The sequence below is a fragment of the Pteropus medius genome, unplaced genomic scaffold, assembly GCF_902729225.1.
Source record: "Pteropus medius unplaced genomic scaffold, Ma_sr-lr_union100, whole genome shotgun sequence".
In the NCBI taxonomy this organism is placed as follows: Eukaryota; Metazoa; Chordata; class Mammalia; order Chiroptera; family Pteropodidae; genus Pteropus; species Pteropus medius.
In genome coordinates this window covers 14,646,021-14,668,567 of record NW_024352786.1, presented here as the reverse complement: position 1 = coordinate 14,668,567, position 22,547 = coordinate 14,646,021, and the positions used below count along the sequence as shown (strand labels likewise).

Genomic DNA, 22,547 nt, shown 5'->3' with positions numbered 1-22,547 from the left:
TTATAACCAATAATATATAAAGGCCATTTTCTGATGATTATTCATTATCTTAAATATATGAATGCATAAATAAATAAACTGGGCCAATGTATAATAAAACTATAAGAGCTCAGCTTTTTAAGGGCAAGACTCTTACCACGTGATCATATGTTCAAAGAAGGTTATTTGTCAAAAGTTATTTACTCTTTTTTCCTTTGCTTCCTGAACTCATGATCTGAACATCTTCATTTATTTTAGTTCTAACTCGGTTGATTAAAGAAAAAAGAACTACATTTGCTTTTAATATTGCTGAAATTTGAAGATCAATTGCAGCTATTAAATTAAAATAGTTTACCCCTTGAGGACTTTCAAAAACCAAAGAAAATATTATTTTAAATGGAAAACATTAGTCTTCTATTATTACTGTGTTGGACTAGATCGCATTAGATTTTCAGATTAAGGCAGCAAGTGCTTTGAAAATGTAAAGCCAATTGTAAAATATGGAATTAAAGTAAACACAAAATCAAACAAACATGTTATTTCTCTCAGTCATTATAAGCAGAATCAACTTACTAGATCCGTATTTATCTATCATTAGAATGTATCTACATACAATCATAATGTTTCAAAGTTGATTACACACCCTAATGAGAAGGGCATAGATAAATGGCAAACAAGAATTTAAATATATTTGACCTAAAATGATTACACTGTATTACTCTTAAATCTTTATTTTCTAATCCTGAGCACATAGTGATTTGTCAATGAGTAAGATTTCTTAGAAATATACTATTATAAAGAGAGTCAAACTAGAGTCAATTTTTTTTCTGGATGATTCACCATGGAAATAATTCAGGAGACATTATTTTTAATATCAAGGGCTCTCTTATATAGTTCACATAAAATCTTCTACCCATATATAAGATAAACACGGAGGCTTAGGAACTTCTTTTAATGTTAGGCTACATTCATTACCAAGTCAATAAATCTCAGTGTTACATCAAGTACAGCTGTTACCTCATGGGTATAGCTGTCTAGTCAGAAGTAAGAAATATAATCCCAGAGTGCTCTGTTAGCCTGGGATTTCAGCATCAGTTTTGTTTTTGATCCCAGTATTTCTCAAATCCCTTTTCATTAATGATGAAATAGGGTCTCAATATCCTAAGCCACCATTTGGAAAGGGAAAAAGAAAGATTATGCTGCTCATGTCCTAGTCATTTGGTGTCTAAGTTTCTTTCTTGCTTTACTATAAATATTTACTTGCATTTTGATAAATTTACACATTTTCAACATAATTCGCTATATAACCTTTATTATTTGGAATGAAAATGAAACAGAATCAGTCAAAAAAAAAAAGAGCACTGAGTAACTGCAAAAAGGTGCCACCAAATGTATTTGGGAAACCGCACTTAAGTCACTTCCAAATCTTCACTCAGAATCTTTATTGGTTTTGAGCTAAATGAAGACTACATTTCTAATTCTACTTAAATGCACACATTCGACCTTATTGAATGTTTGGTATTTTATCTCATCTGTATTTTTGCATATATGATCTGCTTAGAGAATTTCCTTTGTAGTTAAGAAGAGGTCACTTTTAGGAAAGGGAAGTAGATTTGCATGCATTTAAGATTAGATTCAGGTACTGAGTCCAATTAACAAGGAAAGGAAAGTGGCATTTATGTACTAAGGTGTCTCATTTCCTGCACATTGTTCCTGAAAACTACCTAGAATGATAAGGCACAGTATTAGATAATCAACTTGAAAACTCTCCTACCATGACATACGAATCCCATTTTGCCACCTCAACTCAAAGAGCAAAAGGCCTCTTATCAATGGCATCTGGTGGTTTTACATATAATGGTCATCTATCCTTCTGGCCTGGAATAGAAGCTGTAAGTTGTCCTCACTGAGATATTTCTTTATCATTCTTAACAGTCTGGAAATTTTGGAGGGGGGACTTTTGCTTGTTTGTTTATTTGTTTTGTGATTTTACGTTCTAGAATATATCTTTAGGCCCTGGTAACTTTTGGTAACTTTAAATACCTTTAGAACTTCCTGTCCAAGGTTCTTCTTTTTCTAATTTTGCACTTTCATGGGCTTCTATTGTATTTCTCGTTGAGACATTGGAGTGAGTAGATAATCTATGTACAATGGAATAAGTTTTTCTTTAATTTAGTTTCACAATTGTATTTTCTAGATTTTACAATTGTTTAAATCTGAGGATCTAATTTAAAAATCTAAGATGCCAAGGGGAGAAAGTTCAGTTTACATATACATGTGTGCACATATATTTTATTTGTAAACACTATGCAATTTTTAAGCCCTTTACCACATTCTCTCCTATGAGTGTGAAGTATATGGGTGGGTAAGAGGGTGGGATGTTTTGATAGTCCAGTTGAAGTTCTCAAAGGATTTGAGTCAATAATACTTTAGATATTCACGTTGATTAATTAGTGTTTCCTCTCCCACCTGTTGTTAGTGGTTTACTAGAAGGTAGTCTGTTCCATTTAGACAATGTGTCAGTCAAAGGGGTGGATCAATTATCTAACCTGCATATTTATAATTGGGAGGGATTTGGGAGGTGCCAAACTCCCTTGAGACAGAGCAGGGAACCAAATGACGACTTTTAAGAGACACTAGTGGGCTTGGAAAAGACGTCACAAGAAAGACTGCCTGGGGACTTCATACCAGTGGGATCTTTCCCTTTACGCGTAGAAAAAAGAAAAAAAGATTCTCATGAAAAAGCCCCGTTAATTGTAAAATGTTACTGTGTTATAAGTTAGATCTAGTATTACATCTCTCAGAAATTTGAGAGAATGTTTATATACAATTTTAAAATAGGCAACTAAAATTCAGGTTCAGCTTTTTTTCTTTTTTCCTTTTTTCACTTGCAAAGTGATTTGATCTAAGACTTGTGATGTGCTAAATGACAATAATACGTGATTTCGAATTTTAATATTATGATAACTGCATTAGAGTGTGGAGGGAAACACATTTTCCATTCAACTGAGATACGTATGTATTTATAAATATCATATAATAAGGTTATTTGTAGCATTATATTATGTAAAATCTCAAACACAGAGGATAAATTATAACTTATGTAAACTAGTAAAACAACAGCTTATTTATATAAGAAAAAGCAATAAGAAAATTTCTTCCGTGTTAGTAATTTTTTATAAAAAATGACCAAAAATGAATTTTTTAGAATGTTATGTCAAATTTATTTGTATTATAATTATTGCCATTTTCATCACATTCTCTTCAAATTGCAAGTTTGGAATTAATCAATGTAATTTTATTTTATTTACAAACAGATGCAGAAAATGTACTATCAAAAATATTTTAAATGATGGGTTTATAAGTGGGAAAGAAATATGTATGAAAATGTTTAATAATTTCAAATATTCAGTTAAATTATTTCTAAATGTTTATTGGATGGATTTGACCTTTAAAACATTGTTATTGGCATAAACCTGAGTTTGATGCCTTTTTTTAGTACCGCATCACATTTTAAAATTAGTAGTGTGATGTAAATAACTTAGCCAGTATGAATCCCCATAGTAATAACATATGGCCACTGATACCTTTAGTGTCTTTTCCCTGAACAGCTAAACTCAGCATGGTTTCACATTTAATGATACAATAGTAGGGTATGGATTTATTAAAAGGAAAGGTAAATTGTATTTCTTGAATATATAGTGTTTGTTCACTGTGTTGTCAGGTAAGAAATAGCAGTCTGCAGTCATCCACTTTAAACTATGATCTAATCGGAACTTGAGAGCTAAATAAGAACGTGGTGATTAGCCCTTAGTTAGTAGGAACCCCAGGGAAAACTTCAATGCTACAGGAAATGATGCTAATGATTTATCAAGTAGTAAACTTGCCTCTGAGAAAATACTGAACTGCCAATTTCACAGCACAGGAAAATATCTATTAGATATTCCATCCAATCTGAGACCTTTTTCTAGCAGAAGTCCAAGGAACATTTTTAAAAGGGAGAGAGATAGTAAAAAGAACTGTGCAAATTCGGACTCTGATGAAATCTTCCTTTCTCTGGGGCTATGAATCCTTAGTAGCTCTGCCAACAATCAGGAAGCCCTTAGTCTCCCGGTGGTACTGAGTGAAAAAGGGTTTTAGAATTTAAGTAAAACAGCAAAATCAGATCTTGCTAGGAAGGCAGAATTTGGTATTTACCTTGCAACTTAAAACATTGAACTGGAAACTTGAGAGAACTAAACTTCTCAGAAAAATCTTATTGCCCATCTACTGAAATAAACATCAACACAAAGGAAAATTCAAGCCCTATTGCATTAAAACCATTAAAGGAGTTGGCAAAATTCCAATTTGGGTAACTACCTCCCACCTTCATTGTTACAGTTTTTTATCAGTTGAAAATGATATCCGCTTTTGTTTCAATGGAGAAGGTTGTTTAATAATCTTTTAATCGTCATTGTACTTTTACAATATGATATTCAGAATCAGAAAACTAGACAGAGTAATTTTAAAAAATAGTATTTATTTTAAGATAAAATATTCTTAGTGCATATAAATATAAGGCTGCCATTACAGTAAATCTAATAATGTGTATCAATTAACTGATGAGCTTTTAAAGCTTTAGCAATTGTATCTTATTTGATCTCTTAATATATCCACAGTTGAACATACATTTAATAAGTTTACTAGGCATTGCAAATACTATGTCTACATCTTTAATTTGCTTAATACTGAAAATGGGCGAACTTTTAAAAATGGATAAAATTATGTCACTGATAGAAGGTGAGGTAAACAGCTTCAGCTGTGAAACATTTGGTACTTTTTCAGCTTTCCCAGGAAGCTCCATTTGCAAAGGAGATATGAACAGGAAGACCTGAGTCAGCCTGAATCAGAGATTTAACTCCCTGCAATTTAGTCATACTAAAGCAGGAAATTGGGCTCAGTATATATTGTAACTGCGTGAAAGTTTCAGAGTAGGAAGTTTTCAAGGAAGAGAAAAATTCTTTACACTCTTTTGCTGTTTATGATGTTAATGAATTTATTTAACTGGATCTGCACACGTACATTTTTCATCTTACCCATGACTCAATATTTAATTTCTGTTATTCTGCTCTTTCCCATGTATCTTTAAAATCTTAGAGAGACTTGTATTTAGCAACACAAAAAATGCAGATCAACAGGTGCTGATATTAGTTGTGAAAACAAATTGAAATAAAGCATCATTTTAAATTGAATTTCTTAAACCAAGTATGGGGAACGAATCAGGCTTAGGTGAAGACATTGAAAAGATGTAGACTTTTTTTTTTTTTGCGAACTGAATCAATCTGATATTGATTAGCAATGATTTTCTTTCCACTTCCATACATTAGTTAAAATAATTGAATCTGGTGAACAACATGGATCAGGGGCAAATAAATGTTTTCATAGCAATTATTGGCAGACATTTTCTTTCTGGTAAGTTTCCCCAAAAAAGATGTATAATTTGCACCTTTTTAAGTATCCATGAGTCCAGTAGTGAGTTTTTATTTTTATATATATATATTTTTTGAGACACCGCTTGCAGAGTGGCAGGCTCAGAGGCACCAGGACTTCCTGCACACAGCTTTTAGTGCTGAGCCACATCTGCCTAAGGACCCCACTGACTTGGCTGCAGCACAGCCCCCATAGGCTCTGATGCCAGATCAGGTGTGGAGAGACTGCCGAGCTGTCACTCCGCATGGTTTCCTGCAAGTCAGCTATCTCGTTCCCATCTGTGTTGATATACTTTACTGGATTTTTTTTCACGGCTTGCCTGGCGTGCATACAGTCGTCTGATAAGCCTCAGTTTGTCTTTAAGACTTGCCTTCCCAGGTATCTATCACTCAATATATAATAAGTCTTTATGGGTGTGTTTTCCTTGTAGTTGTGCTTGTTATTATTACTTAATTCTTTGTGTTGAGATGTTCTGTTTTTAGATATACTCTACCATGCTTATTAGGGTCTTTTAATTTCTTGTCCATCCCATTTTGAGGGTCTTATTCCATTAAGATCTACCATGTTGCAAGTTTTCTTTGCTTTAATGTTTAAATAACTGCAAGATGAGATTACTTAAGTATATAATGACATTTTTTCCACTTCACTTTAATGTTACATAATTCTCTTAGTCAAGAAGTCACTCTTCATTCAGCTTTTACTTTTCAGCAGGAATTAATTTGGATAGCTTTGATTGTTAGTATTCTGGTGAGCCATCCTGCAAAGTCAGGGATAGATTACATAGGTGATATATTTTTAGTCCATGAAGGGTTTTTCTATAACTAAAGTTTGATTATTTGTGCTTTGTACCATTAATTGGTGTTTTCAGCGATAATCTTGATTATGCAGCTAAAATTTAGCTGCAAGTTATCCAATCCTGCTGGCTTTGTACTTGCAAAACGCCCATTGAATTTATTAAGAGTGGTATATGCATATCGGCCGCTAGAGAAGATTGGTCGGTATTCAGAGTTGGAAAATGAAAGGGCGGAGGATTCAAGTACACCAAGCTCTGATTAGAGATCCGTGAACAGCTTCCTCCACTTACAGATTAACATCGTGTCATGCTCTGTTTTCAAACAAGGAATATCTGTTCTAAAAGTAGTACCCACAGACACCACTAATGCACCAAGTTCCAGTTGTCCTTTCTTGAAACAGTCCATTGAGTTTTCTGTCCTTGCAAGAAAGAAATCATTATTGCTTTCACGTATTTTGGCAGATTTCCTTAGTTATGGGATTGTGGTTTGAAATTTGTTTAAGACTTCCTGCTTTTTAACAAGAAATGGCGTTGAGTGTCACAGCCCCATTGCCCAATGTGTTTGTTATGGAAACTGTTTGGGGTGAATAAAATGAGAAGAGAAATATGAAACTCAGGTGAGAATGGAGCACTCAGTGATAGCATATACTTTTCTTTCTCTATAGATTCATTTTCCCATGAAAACTAATTCAATGTCTACATCATAACTTCTCTTCTAGCATAAAAGTAAAATTAAAGTTATGCTCTGTGCTTCAGATGATTATAATTTGCAAGCCTGTCAAAATTTCTATTAAATACATAGGAATGAAATGCAGTGTGCTCATTGAAAAATTGGAAAATTGAACATGTTTAATAATTATCACAAGATTCCATTGGTTATTGCTGAAGTTATACAATAAACCAAATTTTAAGCAGGGAAGAAGATAGCTTGTCTTTCATTTGTCTTTTTATTCTTTAAATTATTATCTACTTCAAGACATTATTAAAGAAACTATGGAACGTATAAGTTCATAAGCCTATTTTACATCACTATTTTTTCCCCAGCGAATCTCGCCAGTGAGCAGGTGGCTTAGATCAGAGCTGTGACAATTAAAAGTGTAAACACATTAGATATGGGCTTTCTCTGTTCTGGTAAGGTCATGTGATAGAATTTCTTTCCTTTGGAAGCTAATATTTCATTGACAAAATAAGTTACCTAAATGTCTTAAACAGGACACATGTGTTATTTGATCTATTTATTGTCACCAGATGTAAATATTCTTTTATGGTTCTTATATTCAAACTGTACTTCTTATTTTGAACAAATTTATAATTTTGTCTTAGCTACATAAAATTGACCATATTTAAACAGTTCTACGTCTGAAAAATGAATATTGTTAAACTAAGATTGTAGTGAAACCCAGGAGTTTTTCTTCATTGTCAACAAAACAAAACAAGACCATACACATAAGCCCTTGCATTCTGGGACTTTATCCAAAAGTGTTTAGCAATTTGGCTGTGTCCACCTTCAGGAATCCCGTACTTTGATTCTAGGATCTGGGTACCTGATGTACTCAGAGGATCCTAGCATCCACTAAATAGTCAGGCAGGGTTTAGAATTTGGTCAGTTCTATTTTTCTGGCACCTAAAATCTGTATTTTCTTATTCAGTCTGTTTGATGTTCTCAAGAGAGAAAAGTGGAACCCTATATACATAAATGTAATTTTCTTTTTTTTGCAAAAAGACACTCAGAAAATTTTTAAGAAAATATCTTTTAATTTCCTGATTTTAATTTGTCTCATATTCTTTGTAATGATTGCAGCCATTAGGAATCATGAATAAAGAGAAAATTATTTTGTTTTGAATTGTATACAATTTTTGTTTTATAAAATTTTTTAATGAAATTTTATCGTAAAATCATAGCCCTTATATAAATTATAAAAACAGAAGGGAATTTTGTGTGTCTTTTTCTTATAAAAATTTTATAGAATTAGATTTTCTATAACTAACTTGTAATATGTTTCAACGATAAAACCAAAACGACATATATTTTTCTTATCCTTGTTTTGCTAATCCTTCTCTCTGGTTTTCCCTTAGTAATATATCACTTAAGAATGCATGTAGCTGCAAGTAATAAATTAACTGTGATTAAATGAAGGGTTTATTTCTCCCTTTTAACAAAATTCAAGAAATCATCATTCAGCAAGTTCCACTGGGGAACCATGGTGATGCTGTCCTCCTGCTCCACCATCCTTAATTTGGGGTTTTCCTCCTCATATTCCCAAGCTGGCGTTTCTCTCTGCCAGTCCGTCCTTGTTTCAGGTAGGGAGAAGGAAGAGGTACAAAAGCAAAAAGGAAGCATTTCCTTTGATTCCATTTCCTTTCTATCCTGGAAAGGATTTCCTTTGCAAGGACGTTTTTCTTTATCTTACTGGCTTGAATTTCGTAAGAAGGCTTCTCCTAGGAGAAAGCTAGATGGAAGTGTATTTTTCTTTTTAGTCTTGATGATGTGGTAAGATAAGAGAGTGAGCCAATCTACTGAGACAGGAAGTAGTGACTCCGGTCTTGGTACCACATGACTGTAAGTTCTTCCACACTGGTTCGCTTCACTTAAGCATTTTCAGCATTTTATTTGTTCAGTTGAGTGACTCCAGTTTTTTTTTTTTAACTCTCTTAATAGGGTTGCTTTCCAGCTTTTCTCTGACCCATAGAGCCCCTCCTATTGATTTCTTTTGAATTCATATCTTCACACATGCCCAAGAGGGTATATACTTACATATTCCTGAGAGGATACCTAAGAACCATTTTCATTCTCTCTTATTCATCCTTTACATTTTACAGACGAGACTAGAGAGGTGTGCAGAGGCAGTTACATAACAAGTCAGTGAACTTCAACTACATTTCGTAGTTGACTCTCGAGCCTGGCTTTTTCTAAGCATTTCTAAATAATAAGTATTTGTGTTTATATATGTTGAAATTTAGGAACAAAATAAAATTACTGATAAAGTGTTTGTTACGGGGGAAAAAAAAAACTCTTGAAATCAACACTCTATAATTTCAATTCCACAAGTACTGGAAATTAACTAGTAAAATAAGAGGCATTTTCTAGTCATTCGAATCAGCAGATGTTTATTGAGTGCCTGCGATCTGCTAGGCACTGTAGAAGCCAAGGATACAGAAGTGAACAAGAAAGAAGACTCTGTTGCCTTCAATAGAGTTTATGTACCAGATTATATTGAATGCATGCATTGATTTTCATACACTCATCAAATATTTATTAAGGGTTTACTCTATGTCATGGACTGTTCTAAGCATAAGATATAGAGTTTATGATATGAAAGACAAATTCTTGCTCTTACTGAGTAGTGAAGCCAAAATTATCTTGTTTTCTAGGGATACACAATAAAGAACTTAGACACCATTCTTTCCCTATTGCTTACTAACAATTGCAATGAAGGAAACACACACACATACAAACATATACACACACTTATTGATAATATTTTTTAATCTGGGAATTGAAATAAGTTTTGGCTTGTTTTAATTTCTGATACATAGCTTTTGCCTGGGTGTGTAATTTAGTTATATTTAAAAATGGATTTAAATTTAAGTATAAATTTATTGGGCTAAATTCTAACAACTTTGACTCTCTCTACCTTTATTCTTTTGTTTTATTGAATTTAACTTGAATGAAATCTTTTTATTTGTCTAGTCTATTTCTGTCTAGTAAAGAAGTTGAAATTGATCATGCCTTGACTTTGTGGGCCATCAGAGAACCATGACATTCCAAGGTATTGATTTTGTGGTGTTAAAGGGTGACAGATCTAGTGTTGAAGTGCCGAGAGAGAATTGGGTTTCAGATTGTACACCATAAGCAGTCTTGACTTTTGCTGAGCCATGCCTCGCTTTTTAAAGTAATTGAAAGAATCATAAGTCTTAGGGTAATTTTTACTACATAAACTTGGAAAGATTAATCTAGAATTGTGTATTCATTCATACAAAAAGAAAGCCACACATGTGTATATGTGTGTACTCAAAGAGTATACCCTGTGTTAAGAATATTTCAAATCAATATTACCGATCCTTTCAAAACATATTTTTTCTCATATTTTGAAAGTCGTTTGGTAATAAGAGAAGTTTTGTTGTCTTCACACTCTTCTTATAATAGTTATTTTGAATTTTGTTTCTGTCATGAGTCCAGTTGGGCAGGTACTATAGGATATGAATTATGATGCTCACAATTCAGAAAGGCCATAAGTCTACAAGGGTAACACTTGGCGATTTTTTGTTATCCTCTGAGACTTTAGAATGTTGACAAGTACATTATAATAGCTCCTATACACATGAACTGAAGAAGAGTAACCATGGCCATCTTTCAATGTCCCATTTTCCTCTGGATTTGTTCTTTTTCAGTTTAATGACCTTTAGCAAATGCATTGAAAATAATGTTTTGATTACATGATTATTGTGTGGAAACCTCTACTGAGCTAAGTCCAAGTGTATCTTTGGAAACTAATCAGAGGTACACCAGATTCATTGACTTAGACCAATCCATCATAGTCATCTTTTAATTTATTTCTACATGTTCTTCCAAGTTCCCATTCTTTAATAAGACTTTGCCCTGCAAAGAAGAATAGAATGTATTTTATAACGTATGTTTGTTCTGTTTTCTAACAACATAAGTATTTTGCTTAAGCAGATTTGCTAGGAAGTGACAGCTTTGAAAAATTGGACACAAGGAGCCTCTGGAAGCATTTCAGTTCCAGGCAATATCAATAGTGCAGAAGGGGAAAATGAAATATCACCGTGTTTTAAAGAAGACAGTTTTGTCAAAGATTCCTTTTCACTCTTTGACTTAAAATAAATGGAGTAAATCAAGTATATCTATTCAAAATATGCATGTGCACTCATTGAGAAAGTGCTCCTTCCTAGGCGTGGGTTCCCCACCTCCCGCCCCCACAGACAACCAATGAGAGGATTATCTTTAAAAAATGTATGTTGGATTGGGAAGACTATCATTTTCTTGGCTTAATTATTAGTTTGCACATTTTGAGGTCATGGGATTTCACAAAAACATGGCGGTGCCTTTAAGAAAAGAAGGAAACCTACAGGCTTAACACCCTCTGAGTATATCATTATGTACTCATATCAGATGTTCTTCAGAAATATAATGATGTAATTATTATTTTGGGGTGTGGTGTGTGTGTGTGTGTGTGTGTGTGTGTGTGTGTATCAGAGAAAGAGAGAGCAAGACAAGAACATAGGCAAGAGAGAGAGAGATTTAATAAACCTGAGATTAGATGCTAAACTTTTTATCGATAAATTAAAAATCTGATAACATTTTCTACCTGAAAAATATTAGGTATATTTGAAAAGATAAAGCAAGTTTGATATAAAACTTTTAAGAACAATTTTATCACTAATTAGAGAGGCAGTGGAGTGTAGTACAGTTAAGAGTGCAGGCACTGGGTTGAGACTTCCTGGGCTTAAAATTCTCATATACCTTTTTCTAGAACTGTGATTTGGAGGAAGTTAATTTCTCAGTTCCTGAGTTCCTTTGTTAAATGGGGTTAATGATAATATTGACTTCCTAGAGCTCGTGTTAGTTAGCCTGAGGTCTCCTAAACACTCAATAGAATGTTAGTTATTATTAGTAATTGAAAACTCTTAACATATTATGAGATGAAGAATAGAAGTAGAAATTGTTTAAAAAGTAAATCAGAGGATGAAATAAAAGCTCAAACATTTCAGGAAGTCTGTAATATACAGCTCATGTCTCTTTCAAGATATTAAATGATAGTGGTCATATTTTTATTTTTTATTTTTTTTTAACAAAAGGAGAATTGGTGATTATTCCCTGTCCTATATGTATTCTGAAATGTACTTTAGGAATTATACCGGAAGAAAGTTACTGGTAAATTCTGTCTTTCAGATTCCAGAAAATAATTTGCTAACTGAATTCATATTTATCTTGGTTTTTGTTATGCTACTATTAGAGATAGCAATGTCTTATAAGTGAATGTATATTTTAATTATAATTTGTTCCAGTTCACTTTTGACAAGAGTGATTATGTTAGTACTGTTACTTTCTGAAGCAAGTTTCAGTTAATATGCTATGTACATTAATTCTCTGTTCATTTCTGTGCTTAATTGTCTCCTATCAAAGAGGTACCTGGTAGTACTTTTAATCTGGATTATCACCTAAATCTGTTTCATGAATAAAATTGATTCATTATGGTTTACATTTTTTAAAAATTTTATAACATGATCTATTTATATATTTTACTTCATTTTAGGGCTGATCAGATTTTCATATAAATAGGACTGCCATTTTTGTACATTATGGGACTCTTGGTATGGTTCGGCTCTGAGCCTTAATGTTACCTATCCTTTTAACGCTTAGGAAACATCGACTTACTTTCATTCCATTAGTGCAGACTTAATATTATTTTATGTCCAAGATGACAAAGGTCACTTCAATTAGGCACCTCATCGAGCCTTTCCTCCCTGTAGTTTTCTAGTATCTTACACTAAGTATTGTTTAAAAAAAAAAAAATGTTCTACTGCCATTAACAAAAAGTGAGCAGAGAACAAAAAGCCTGTTATTTGCAGCACATAAAATCCTTATGATAATTTGGTAGACTTTAATTAAACTAATACATCAAGTTGCACTTATAAGACAGAGGAGCAAAAGAGAAGCAAATCATCTTTTTTTTTTTATTTTCTCTGTTAAGAAATACCATATTGCTTTTTGATTAAGTGCTTTAAGTCTTGTGACCCATTTTAAAGTGTAAGATTTACAGTCCTTTTCCTGACAGGCATATTGAAAAAAGTTCTAAATGATATTGATTGGGATCACCCCACCCACCAAAAAAATTGAAGTTAAGCTATAAAAAACCTTGGTTTAAAGTGATTTCTATTAATTTCTTATGATTTACAAACTCTTTAAAAAATTCTACAAATTTAGCCTATGCATACACATTTTTATTACAAAGAATCTTGTTTTGAAATTTAACATATATGCTATATTTTTTCATTGCTCTTAGTTCTTTTTAATGAGTCTACCGACATCTATTAATACAAAAGTCCACTACAAATTAAAAGGATGTCTATGTAATTTATATATCTTCACTGCATTTCACAACTGGAATGTCCTGGAATTAGAGATACTTGGTCGTTATTTAAATAACCTCATCTCCAAATCTTCTATTTGTTAGAGATGTAATTCCCATAATTTAAATTGAATAAACCACTGAATTGTGAGTGATGACATTTAGTTTTAATCCTGGGTCTACAATGTTAGTTTGAATATATCTTGTCACCCCTCTGGGCCTCAGTATCATCACTGGTAAAATGAATAATTTGATACAGGATGATTCCAGGAGACTTCATTGTTCCTGAAATTATATTTCTATATTAGTTATTAACGTAATATCTTTCTGTATACTAAAAGTCAATATTTTAATATGCTCATATCAATACTTAAATCAGTGGCACTTGTTATTTACAAAAGTGTTTACGAAACATTTCTAGAAATTTCTAGTGATCAAAACTCATAGATTTTGGAAGCTGGTCAACCACAAATCATATTAAAAGAGAATTATATTTGACTTGGAAATTCATGTATTATTAACCAAAGAACCACATAATCAGTATGCCAATTCTCACACTTTTAACATATGTTTCATAAGCAGGAAACTGGTTGGTTGGATTTTGTAATTTTGTCCTATCTCACATTTAATTGTTTAAGACTTGACTAATTCCTTGGACATTCACATCATTTTCTTGTTAGTGGATCAAATTCTTCGAGAGTTTATCCATCACCTGGAAACACTTTGACTGCTTTATACTCCCCTCTGTGGATTTTAAGTCTCCCCAAGTAGCTCTCAATTTTTCAGGCACACGATTGCAATTTCAGTGGCATTTAAGAACAGCCGAGTTTGTTGTTCACTTCATCTTCTCATTAACATCTAGTCCCACTTTCTCTCAGGCAGCTTATTGCTTTAGCACATAAATACCAGCCACTACCGTTTTTTGTTTCCAAAGGTGGCCAGTATGATGGTCTGAAGATGATAATGGTCATAGCTTAAGTGTGCATCATTTTACATTTTTATTATAAGCTTTAAGAATAGAAATGCACTGAATGCTCAACTTTAGCCACATGTAATTGGAACTGTAAAGCTGGGATCTGTTTTAATGTCTTTGCTTGTATAGCAGTCTGTTTGGATTGATTTCTATCCCTCCCTGATTTGTAGTGTTTCTTTAAAATATTTTTTAAAAGAAAGACAAGAAAAAATAAAATTATAAATTAAGATATACAAAATATAACATTTAAGGATCGGCTGTTCTAGAGCAGGAATGCTCAAATACTTAATTACATTATCTTTAACAAATAGTTGTTTTAATTGCATCATCTAGCTTTTGACAGTTAACATCATTTGTATATTTCTAATTTAAAATATTCAGAACAGTTTTTTTTTTAATTATTACATTGTTTCCTTTTACATATAGACTTGAGCTAAGGAGAGAAAATAGTGAAAGAGCTCCTGATGGACTTGAGTGGAATTTTAGAAATCTCTGGTTTAGGCAGGAACATCCACTTGCTGTCTCTTGACCTCACCTCATATCTTCTTCCCAACTTTGCCTTTTTGGGGACTGCAATTTTCCCTGATTTTAACTGATCTCAAGCCTACCCATCTTTTCAGACCAACTTAAGTCCAGTTTGTCAATGAGCCCTTACCACAGTCTCTTCTCATTCTTTGGAGCTCTCATAGTTTTACCTGCTTGGTTGTTATCTTTTCCTCCTCAAGGTTAGTAATCTGTTTGTGTATATATTTGTACACCTCTCCAAGGAATAAATAAAAGTTTCCTCAGAACCAGGACTGTGTCTTATGTTGCTTCTTGTGTCCTCCCATGCTGCCTGCAATGCTACTCACATGATTAGACTCTAACCTTTGGCGTTCTTTCTGACTCTGAGATTCCATTATTCTAACAGCTAGCCAGTCAATAAATATTGATTGCTTGACTATCCAACCTTAAGCATGCTTTTGTTAGGGCCCAAATCATTTATATTGTGAAGTCAGGGCAAAGTACCTATGATGAGGAATTGGTATGATATTATCTAACCCTTTTCCTTCCATGGTCTGTTCAGCAGTTGACTCATAATCTAAAATGCTCTTTTTCTTAAGAGTGTAGTTCAAACAGTGCTAATGAATGGCCTTTTTGTGTGTGTGAGTGTCACACGTAAATGGATATAGACTTCCTTTTCTTTGATTGGATAGTGTTTGTCTTACTCATTATTTTTTTTTTCCTGGTAATTCAAACAGTTTTCAGGTATGTTGAAATTGCTTCCTATGTTTTCATGAATTTAAATAATTACGATAGAATCCTGCGTATGATAAACAATAAGCTTCTAGAACTGAGCTTCCTAACACATTCATTTATAATGATTTAGGAAACTAACAAAAGTTCACTTATTATTTCTTAAACCATAGCAAAAATGGAGACATTTGCAGTTATAATTTGGCTCATTATTCTTTTTCAAAGATTCGATCAGATTAAAAAAAATAATTATGAGAAAATCAAAAATCTTTTGAAGAGTCAGGTTTAAAGCCCTGACTCTACCACTTATCTGTGTGATTTTACATGAGAAAACCAAGCTCTCTAAGCTTCAATCCCCTCATGTACAAATGAACAAATGAACAAAATTATAATTTCTGCTATGCAAGGACTTTGTCAGGGTAAATTAAATACTTAAGTGAAATCGTATAATAAACATCTATATAGGTATTATGATAACTAATAATTATTATAATTCATGTCTTGGGTATACTATTTATATAAATCAAGAAGAAATAAAAGTCTGAAATATCATCCAAAATTGTTCTTCTCATGGTCCTCCACTCACTGTTCACCTTTTGTCTCATTTTCTATTTCAAGTAATTTTTCTAGTATTAAAAAAAAAAATAATAGGTATCTTTCCAATGTCGATAGGTATCTTTGCCCCAGTTCAGCCCTTTATTATCCATTTATGCTCTAAAAATATGAATATCAATTTTCTGTTCCTAGTGGAAACTAACATCAATTTGATTTTCTATGTCATGGAATACACTCTGCTTTTTATTTGATATCTTTTACTTATCTCTAGATTTGAACATCAGTCAAGGAAAAAGTAATGAATATTCATAGAATTATTTTACATATTGCCAATTATATGCAAACACATTCACCAGATACTTGTACTTAATCTATACCAATTACATAGGTGCATCATTTAGTTTTGAAGCATGCCTAATAAAAATAAGTAGAAAAATAGACACATATTTCTTTCAAAATATATACATTTCCTTGTTTATAATTTTGAGTCTACAGTGTATTCTTGCACCTAAACCTAAATTCCCTTCCTATTCTTGGCATAATTAACTTTGTTTCTCCTACCACTACTCACCAATTGTTGGTCAGGGAGATCTGAAAAAGAACACAGTTTTTAATAAGTTAAGATTTTACTGATAATTTTTGTTAATTAAATTCCCAGCTTATTTAAGTCTCTTTGGTTAGGAAATGGAAAATGAGTGAAATACATAGATAGCCTGGAAGAAAATGCTCGAGGAATTACTTGGTTTCATCTCGTGTGTGTGTGTGTGTGTGTGTGTGTGTGTGTGACTTGTTGCCTCGGTGATAGAACAAACTGAGGAAAAAGGTTGAAAGGCGAAGACAAAGGCTGTGTCTATACAGCTTCAATTGAATTGGACCTGACTGAATGATTGGTTTGGTCTGATTTAGTGGAGCCTATCTCCTCAGTGACAGTGATCTGAAAATTGCTTCCAGGGCCATTTTAATTAGCTGATTCAAATCAAAACAAACACATCCTGGTAACATCCATTTCTACCCAGATCCTCACCAACTACAATTTTCAGAATGGGAATGCCTAAGTAGTTCTCCATGGACTCAAGGTATGCACTTTTGTTTTTAAATATTAATCTTTAATGGAGAGGAAAGAATCCATTTTTCTTGGCTTTAATGATAGGTGAATATTAGTGTACAGATCCATTTGTTCAGTGTATCAAAGCCTAAAACCACAAAAACTTGAAACCTGCTTTTACATAGTTAATTTATGAAATGAGAGAGTTAGTTCTTTTCTTCAATAACAATTTAATAAGAGGATTTTATTATGCTGCGTGGCAGTATGGTGACGTTATTACTTAAATGCATTCTATTTCTTAAGTATGCTTTTAAGTTAAAAGTATGTTAGTTCTTGAAAATAGAAAATGAAATTCTGACACCTCTGATTTTTTATGTATTTTAAAATTGTTTTATTTGTTTATTCATTTATTAAAAACCTTGCAGAAAATTTCACATAGTATCTTTCTTTTAAGGAAAGAAGAAAGGGACCGTTATATGGGAAGAATTAAAAAGAGAAAGTTAGTGAAGTTTTAGATGGACAGACTAAATTTAAGGAGCAATTAGAGAAAAAATGGGAAAAATAATCTGTTAGTAAAATAAAGGCATTTGCTGCAGTTCGAAAAAGGTCTATTCTATAATCCATCGTATGACAAATAGTAGAAAGTCAAAGATAACCAAATGATTTGAAATTATTTAAATTGGATAAAAAGACATAAGAGGTAAAAAGTAATGTGATTTCCTTAATTAGCTATTCCCAAACATGTGTTTATTCATTAAACCAATGTTCACTGAGGGCCAACTATGTGCCAGCAGTGGGGATGAAGCAATAAGCAGAGTGGACATGATGTTTGCCCCCATGGAACATTTTATAGCCTTGTATAAGATGTGAGAATTCAAGAAGAAACTTCTTGAATTCTTTAAAAAGTAGTTAAATATTTGATAAATGCTATGGCGACATATCACGTGCAGTAAGAGTACATAAGAAGATTATCTAATGTAGTCTTGGTGTGCACTATAGCTACATCGTAGCTGGTTTGAGAATAATAAATAACATCTGAAACTTTAAAAATTTAGCTTTCACCCATATAAGAGTATGAGCAGTTTTGAAATAAAATGTGCAGTTGTCACTGTTGGAGCTGATCGGAATTTTGTTTTGCCCCAATGGTAGTGGGGAGGGAGAGGGATGACAACAGCAAAGACGTGTAGTTAGTGTTTTTCCTCCGTTCTTCCTCAAATGACTGCAGAGAAGAATCACAGGTCATTGAGATTTAATAGTTTTATTAAAAGTATATTTTAGAAAAATAAAGAATGCCCCAAGAAGGCCCTGGAGAAAGACAAAGTATGCTCCAAGGAGGCACATGGTCTCAGCACTGTAATCAACACAAAGGGACCAGAATGGTTACAGAAGGCGTAAAGGCCACAGGAGGTCACCAAAATGAGAGAGAGCCCAGAAGGGCAAAAAGGGGAAAGCCCAGAAGGGCAAAAAAGGGAGGGGAGCCCTGAAGGGCAAAAAGGACCCAGAAGCAAGAATGTCTGCCTTCTATTTGGACTGTGATGGGTGGTTCCAAAGGCATTCCTGGGTAATTGGCAAGTGAGGTCGTTTTGATTGACAGCTGGCTGTTTTATAACTGCCTAGTGAGCATGTGCATTCTCTACTACTACTCTACTACTATTCTACTACTCTTGGGGTGTTCTTTGGGCTATCTCTAGGCTGGACCCCTATTCCTTTGTTCCCCCTGTCACTCATGTCTGACTAGCTACCTAACACAATGATATAGTTTATGTAAAATAAAATAAACTATGTTCATCTTAAACTTACAATTTAAATTATGAAAATTCACTTACTATCGATGCCTTGGTTTGCGTGTGCTGCCTGTGTAATTTGCAGAACATTCCAAATTATGTTAAGTTTTAGAACTACTAGAGATAGAAGAACTATATATTTTTTTTATCTCTAGGAAAAGATAAAAAATAATTGGAAAATTAAGACATTTTAAAGCTGCTTAAATTCACAGAGCTCTTATTGACAATCTGTAGTCAGAGCAATTTTAAACATTTTCTGCTCTTGAATATAAACAACTTTAAAATAGACATTATTTTTTTTACACCATTTTCTTTCAAAAATGAATTGTTCAATTATTCAGTAAAAGAAATCATTTACTTCTTTTCTAAGTGATTCTCACGTGCTGATGCATTGTTATACTGGAAATTAGGTAGACTATTTCTCTCTTCCCATCCTAATTATTAAAGATAAGTACTTTTGGTAGGAAACCGAAGCATCTTTATTCTATGGATGTAATTTGTTATCTTGGCAATATTCAAACGTACTAAAGGTTTTACTAACAGTGACTGCACCATTGAACTGGAAAACAATACTCTGTACCTTCAGGCACTGAAAGCAGAAATCCGCCTTTTGGTCAGGCTCGAGAGAAATGTATATTTAACATTATTTAAAACTGACTCTAGCACCAAAAAAACATTTTGAAGGAATATTATCTTCATTTTTATTTGTGCAAACTTGATACAAAGTTGGAAAATATTGCCCGTTTACAGTCATGACTTTGAACAAGAGTAATTCATCCTTGACCAGAAATCAGCTGGACATTTGTTGATAGCATGTAAATTGCTCAGATTTCTATAAAGAGACAGGGAGCTATCTAGTGATTGCATTTGGTGACTAGAGAGCTGCTTTGAAGAGAGTGAACATTCAGGTCAAGCTCGTATCCCAGAGTTCTTAAGGGTTTGTAAACTGTAAAAGCAGTGACAACAAAATTACCATTTCATTCGTATTTGTATTTGTAGTATAAACAAAGCCAATAATCCTCCCCCACCCTTACCCCTCTCCTGGTGACATTTCACAGCCTTGAAAAGCTGGAAGCAGGGAAACACAATTAATTCAATGTTTCTTTTACTATGCAAATATCTCTTAGAGATAGCATCCTTGAGATTAGCCAGCATTATTGATTTAGATGCCCCAGGGTTGTTAATTGTAGGGAGAACTGTTAGTTCTCTATGACTTCTGAAGGAGGTTATGGCCTTTGCAGATTCATCTTTAAACAAGGAGAGAACACTATCAGACAAGATGTGCATCCAAGCTTTGGAAGTAGCAAAACCCTACTCACATCCCTGTAAAGCAGACATATATTTTTGTATTTTTTATAGGTGGATACAGTGCAGACCACGAACCCCCCTGGCCACATTGAGGAATCATGTAAAATGAATGTATATGCTCGTAAGTGAAATACATGTAATGTTCCAACTCAATGTGTTGGATCCTAATAGACCTGAATTTGTCTTATGTAAAAAAGAAATCGATTCCCAAGGGGCAGGACCACTAGCTGATTAAAATGAAGCTCTGATTTCGAAGAAAACAAAAATTGCTTTAAAATAAAATCTCTGCAAAAAAGAATCCAACTATACTTTGCAAACAAGTGAAAAAAAAAATCAAGCTTTCAATATGGAATAAAGGAGGGATGTGAGAGAGGTTTTGCAATCTTATCGATTACTATGGAGAAACAGAATCAGATATCATCATACTCAGGAGTATGACAAGAAGAACAAGAAATCCTTTTTCTTCGGTTTGCACTTGAATGGACTCAAGCAAAGTGTGGAGACAAGTATCCTGTTACTGTTTATAGTTAATAATGTGGAGATTTAGTATAGATGTGATTTCATTTGCCTTGTTTGAACTAATTAGATTCATTATGTTGAGATCACCTGAGCCTGTGCTAGATCAACAAAGAATGGAAATGTATACCTCAGGACCGAATTCCGAGATAATTAGACTATTCAATGCTATTTAATAAGGCGCTAAAAAGAAATATTGCCAATCAGGGAAAGTGAGAAACTGGTGGACATGAGAGAAAATAATATTTAAGTCATTTTGATGCTCATCGAAACATAATTTATTATAGTATAAAAGTGGAAGATAGATTGCAATATATCTCACAGACATTTTACACAATTTCCAACTGAATTGAGGGTAAACCCTAGAAGTGTTCACGGAATGTATGGCCATTATATCCATAGGAAACTGGCCTTTAAATTTGTGGTCCTATGCATTTATATACGCAGAAGAGGACTTTTTATTTTCTTAAGGATGAATTGCATGCAGGAAGTACCTCTTTGCATTATGGTTATTGGTTCAATTGAAGATATTGTATAAATATAAAGTCTAATTTTTGTATGGGTGTGATATATATGTATGCATTTGTGTGTGTGTGTATATATAAGTGGAAGGAGGTAAAATTTAATGATTGACATTTGCACTTTGGTTCGTTACCTAGAATGTAAAGAGGTAGAGTAAACTGTCTTAAGTCGTTCATGTGTGTTATGATCACTATTAAAGATCATTATTCACAAAGAAAGCAATTCTAAAATAGTATGGCTACTGCAAGGCTCTTCAATTAAATATAATATTTATTGCAACTGAGCCATTTAAATTAATATGGTACCAACGTCTGAAAATAGTGAGAGTAGGCCCCTGTGAAATCAGTTTGAAGACAGTTGGAAAGTCCTATTACACTCCTTCAGGCCACTTGGTGACAGAGAATGTGAATCATGGATGAGCTTATAGAAGAGATTTGGAAAATATTTGTGTTCTAACTATAACTTTTTAATCTACCAATAAGTTACATATTTTTTACTTGTCTTCAACCTATATTATATAAGTAATTAATCATAAATTAATGTAGGTAAGATAGTGACTATTAAAAACAGATTGACATATCTTTTGTAGTCACTGTGTGCCATAATAATTTTGAAACTATTGTTCTCTGGTATTTGTATTCATTTCTCTTTATTTTGCTGATTAACTTTATAGCTGAAATTTTTACCTCTTCTTTCTATGTGACAATCAACCGAAGTTTGTACCCTATCTATACTATTACAGGGATTTTTGTCTTTATGCTATTATAATAAATTATAAGTCTCCAAACAGTATAATTCCATTGTATTGAATATTTTTCTGTCAAAAAAATAATAAAAACTTTATAAAATGTCTGCATTTTATATTTTAATAGTCTCTTGAAACAATGGGACATAAAATATGTTCAGATTGCTGGTTTTTAGAATACATTCTCCACATCTATACAATTTGAAAGTGAAATGCTTAGCCACTTAAGATGAAGAAAAAAGATTTGACAGATAATTGCAAGAGTGTATGGAGAATAGCACCCTGAACTGAGTCAAGAGTCTTGATGTTAAACTTTGCTCTGTCACTAAACATCAGACCCGACAGATAAAAATTTTGTGTTCTCAAGTGCTCAGATTTCTTATCCATAAATGGTAGGTTTGGACTGCACTATCGATTTAAAAATCATTTTAATTCTTAACTTCTCAGGTTTTGATAATTTTGAAATATTACAAAATGGTACTTAATAGTGATCATATTAAGAATCAATACTGATCATCAGTATTAGGAGAA

The 22,547-nt window shown here is 33.0% G+C and overlaps 1 protein-coding gene across 5 annotated transcripts in view; it reads left to right on the top strand.

Annotated features, from left to right (window-relative positions):
* The window catches only part of PCDH7 (protocadherin 7), a 356,517-nt gene that overhangs the window by 40,982 nt on the left and 292,988 nt on the right, over window positions 1-22,547 (top strand). Inside the window, exon 2 of one of the 5 annotated variants that reach the window (XM_039848698.1) lies at window positions 20,285-22,063. The exons of the other annotated variants lie outside the window; for them this stretch is intronic. Coding sequence (XP_039704632.1) covers window positions 20,285-20,362 — 78 coding nt within the window. The 3' untranslated portion in view covers window positions 20,363-22,063. Of the gene's footprint in view, window positions 1-20,284; window positions 22,064-22,547 lie in introns of those variants that run through there. 5 annotated transcript variants of the gene reach the window in all.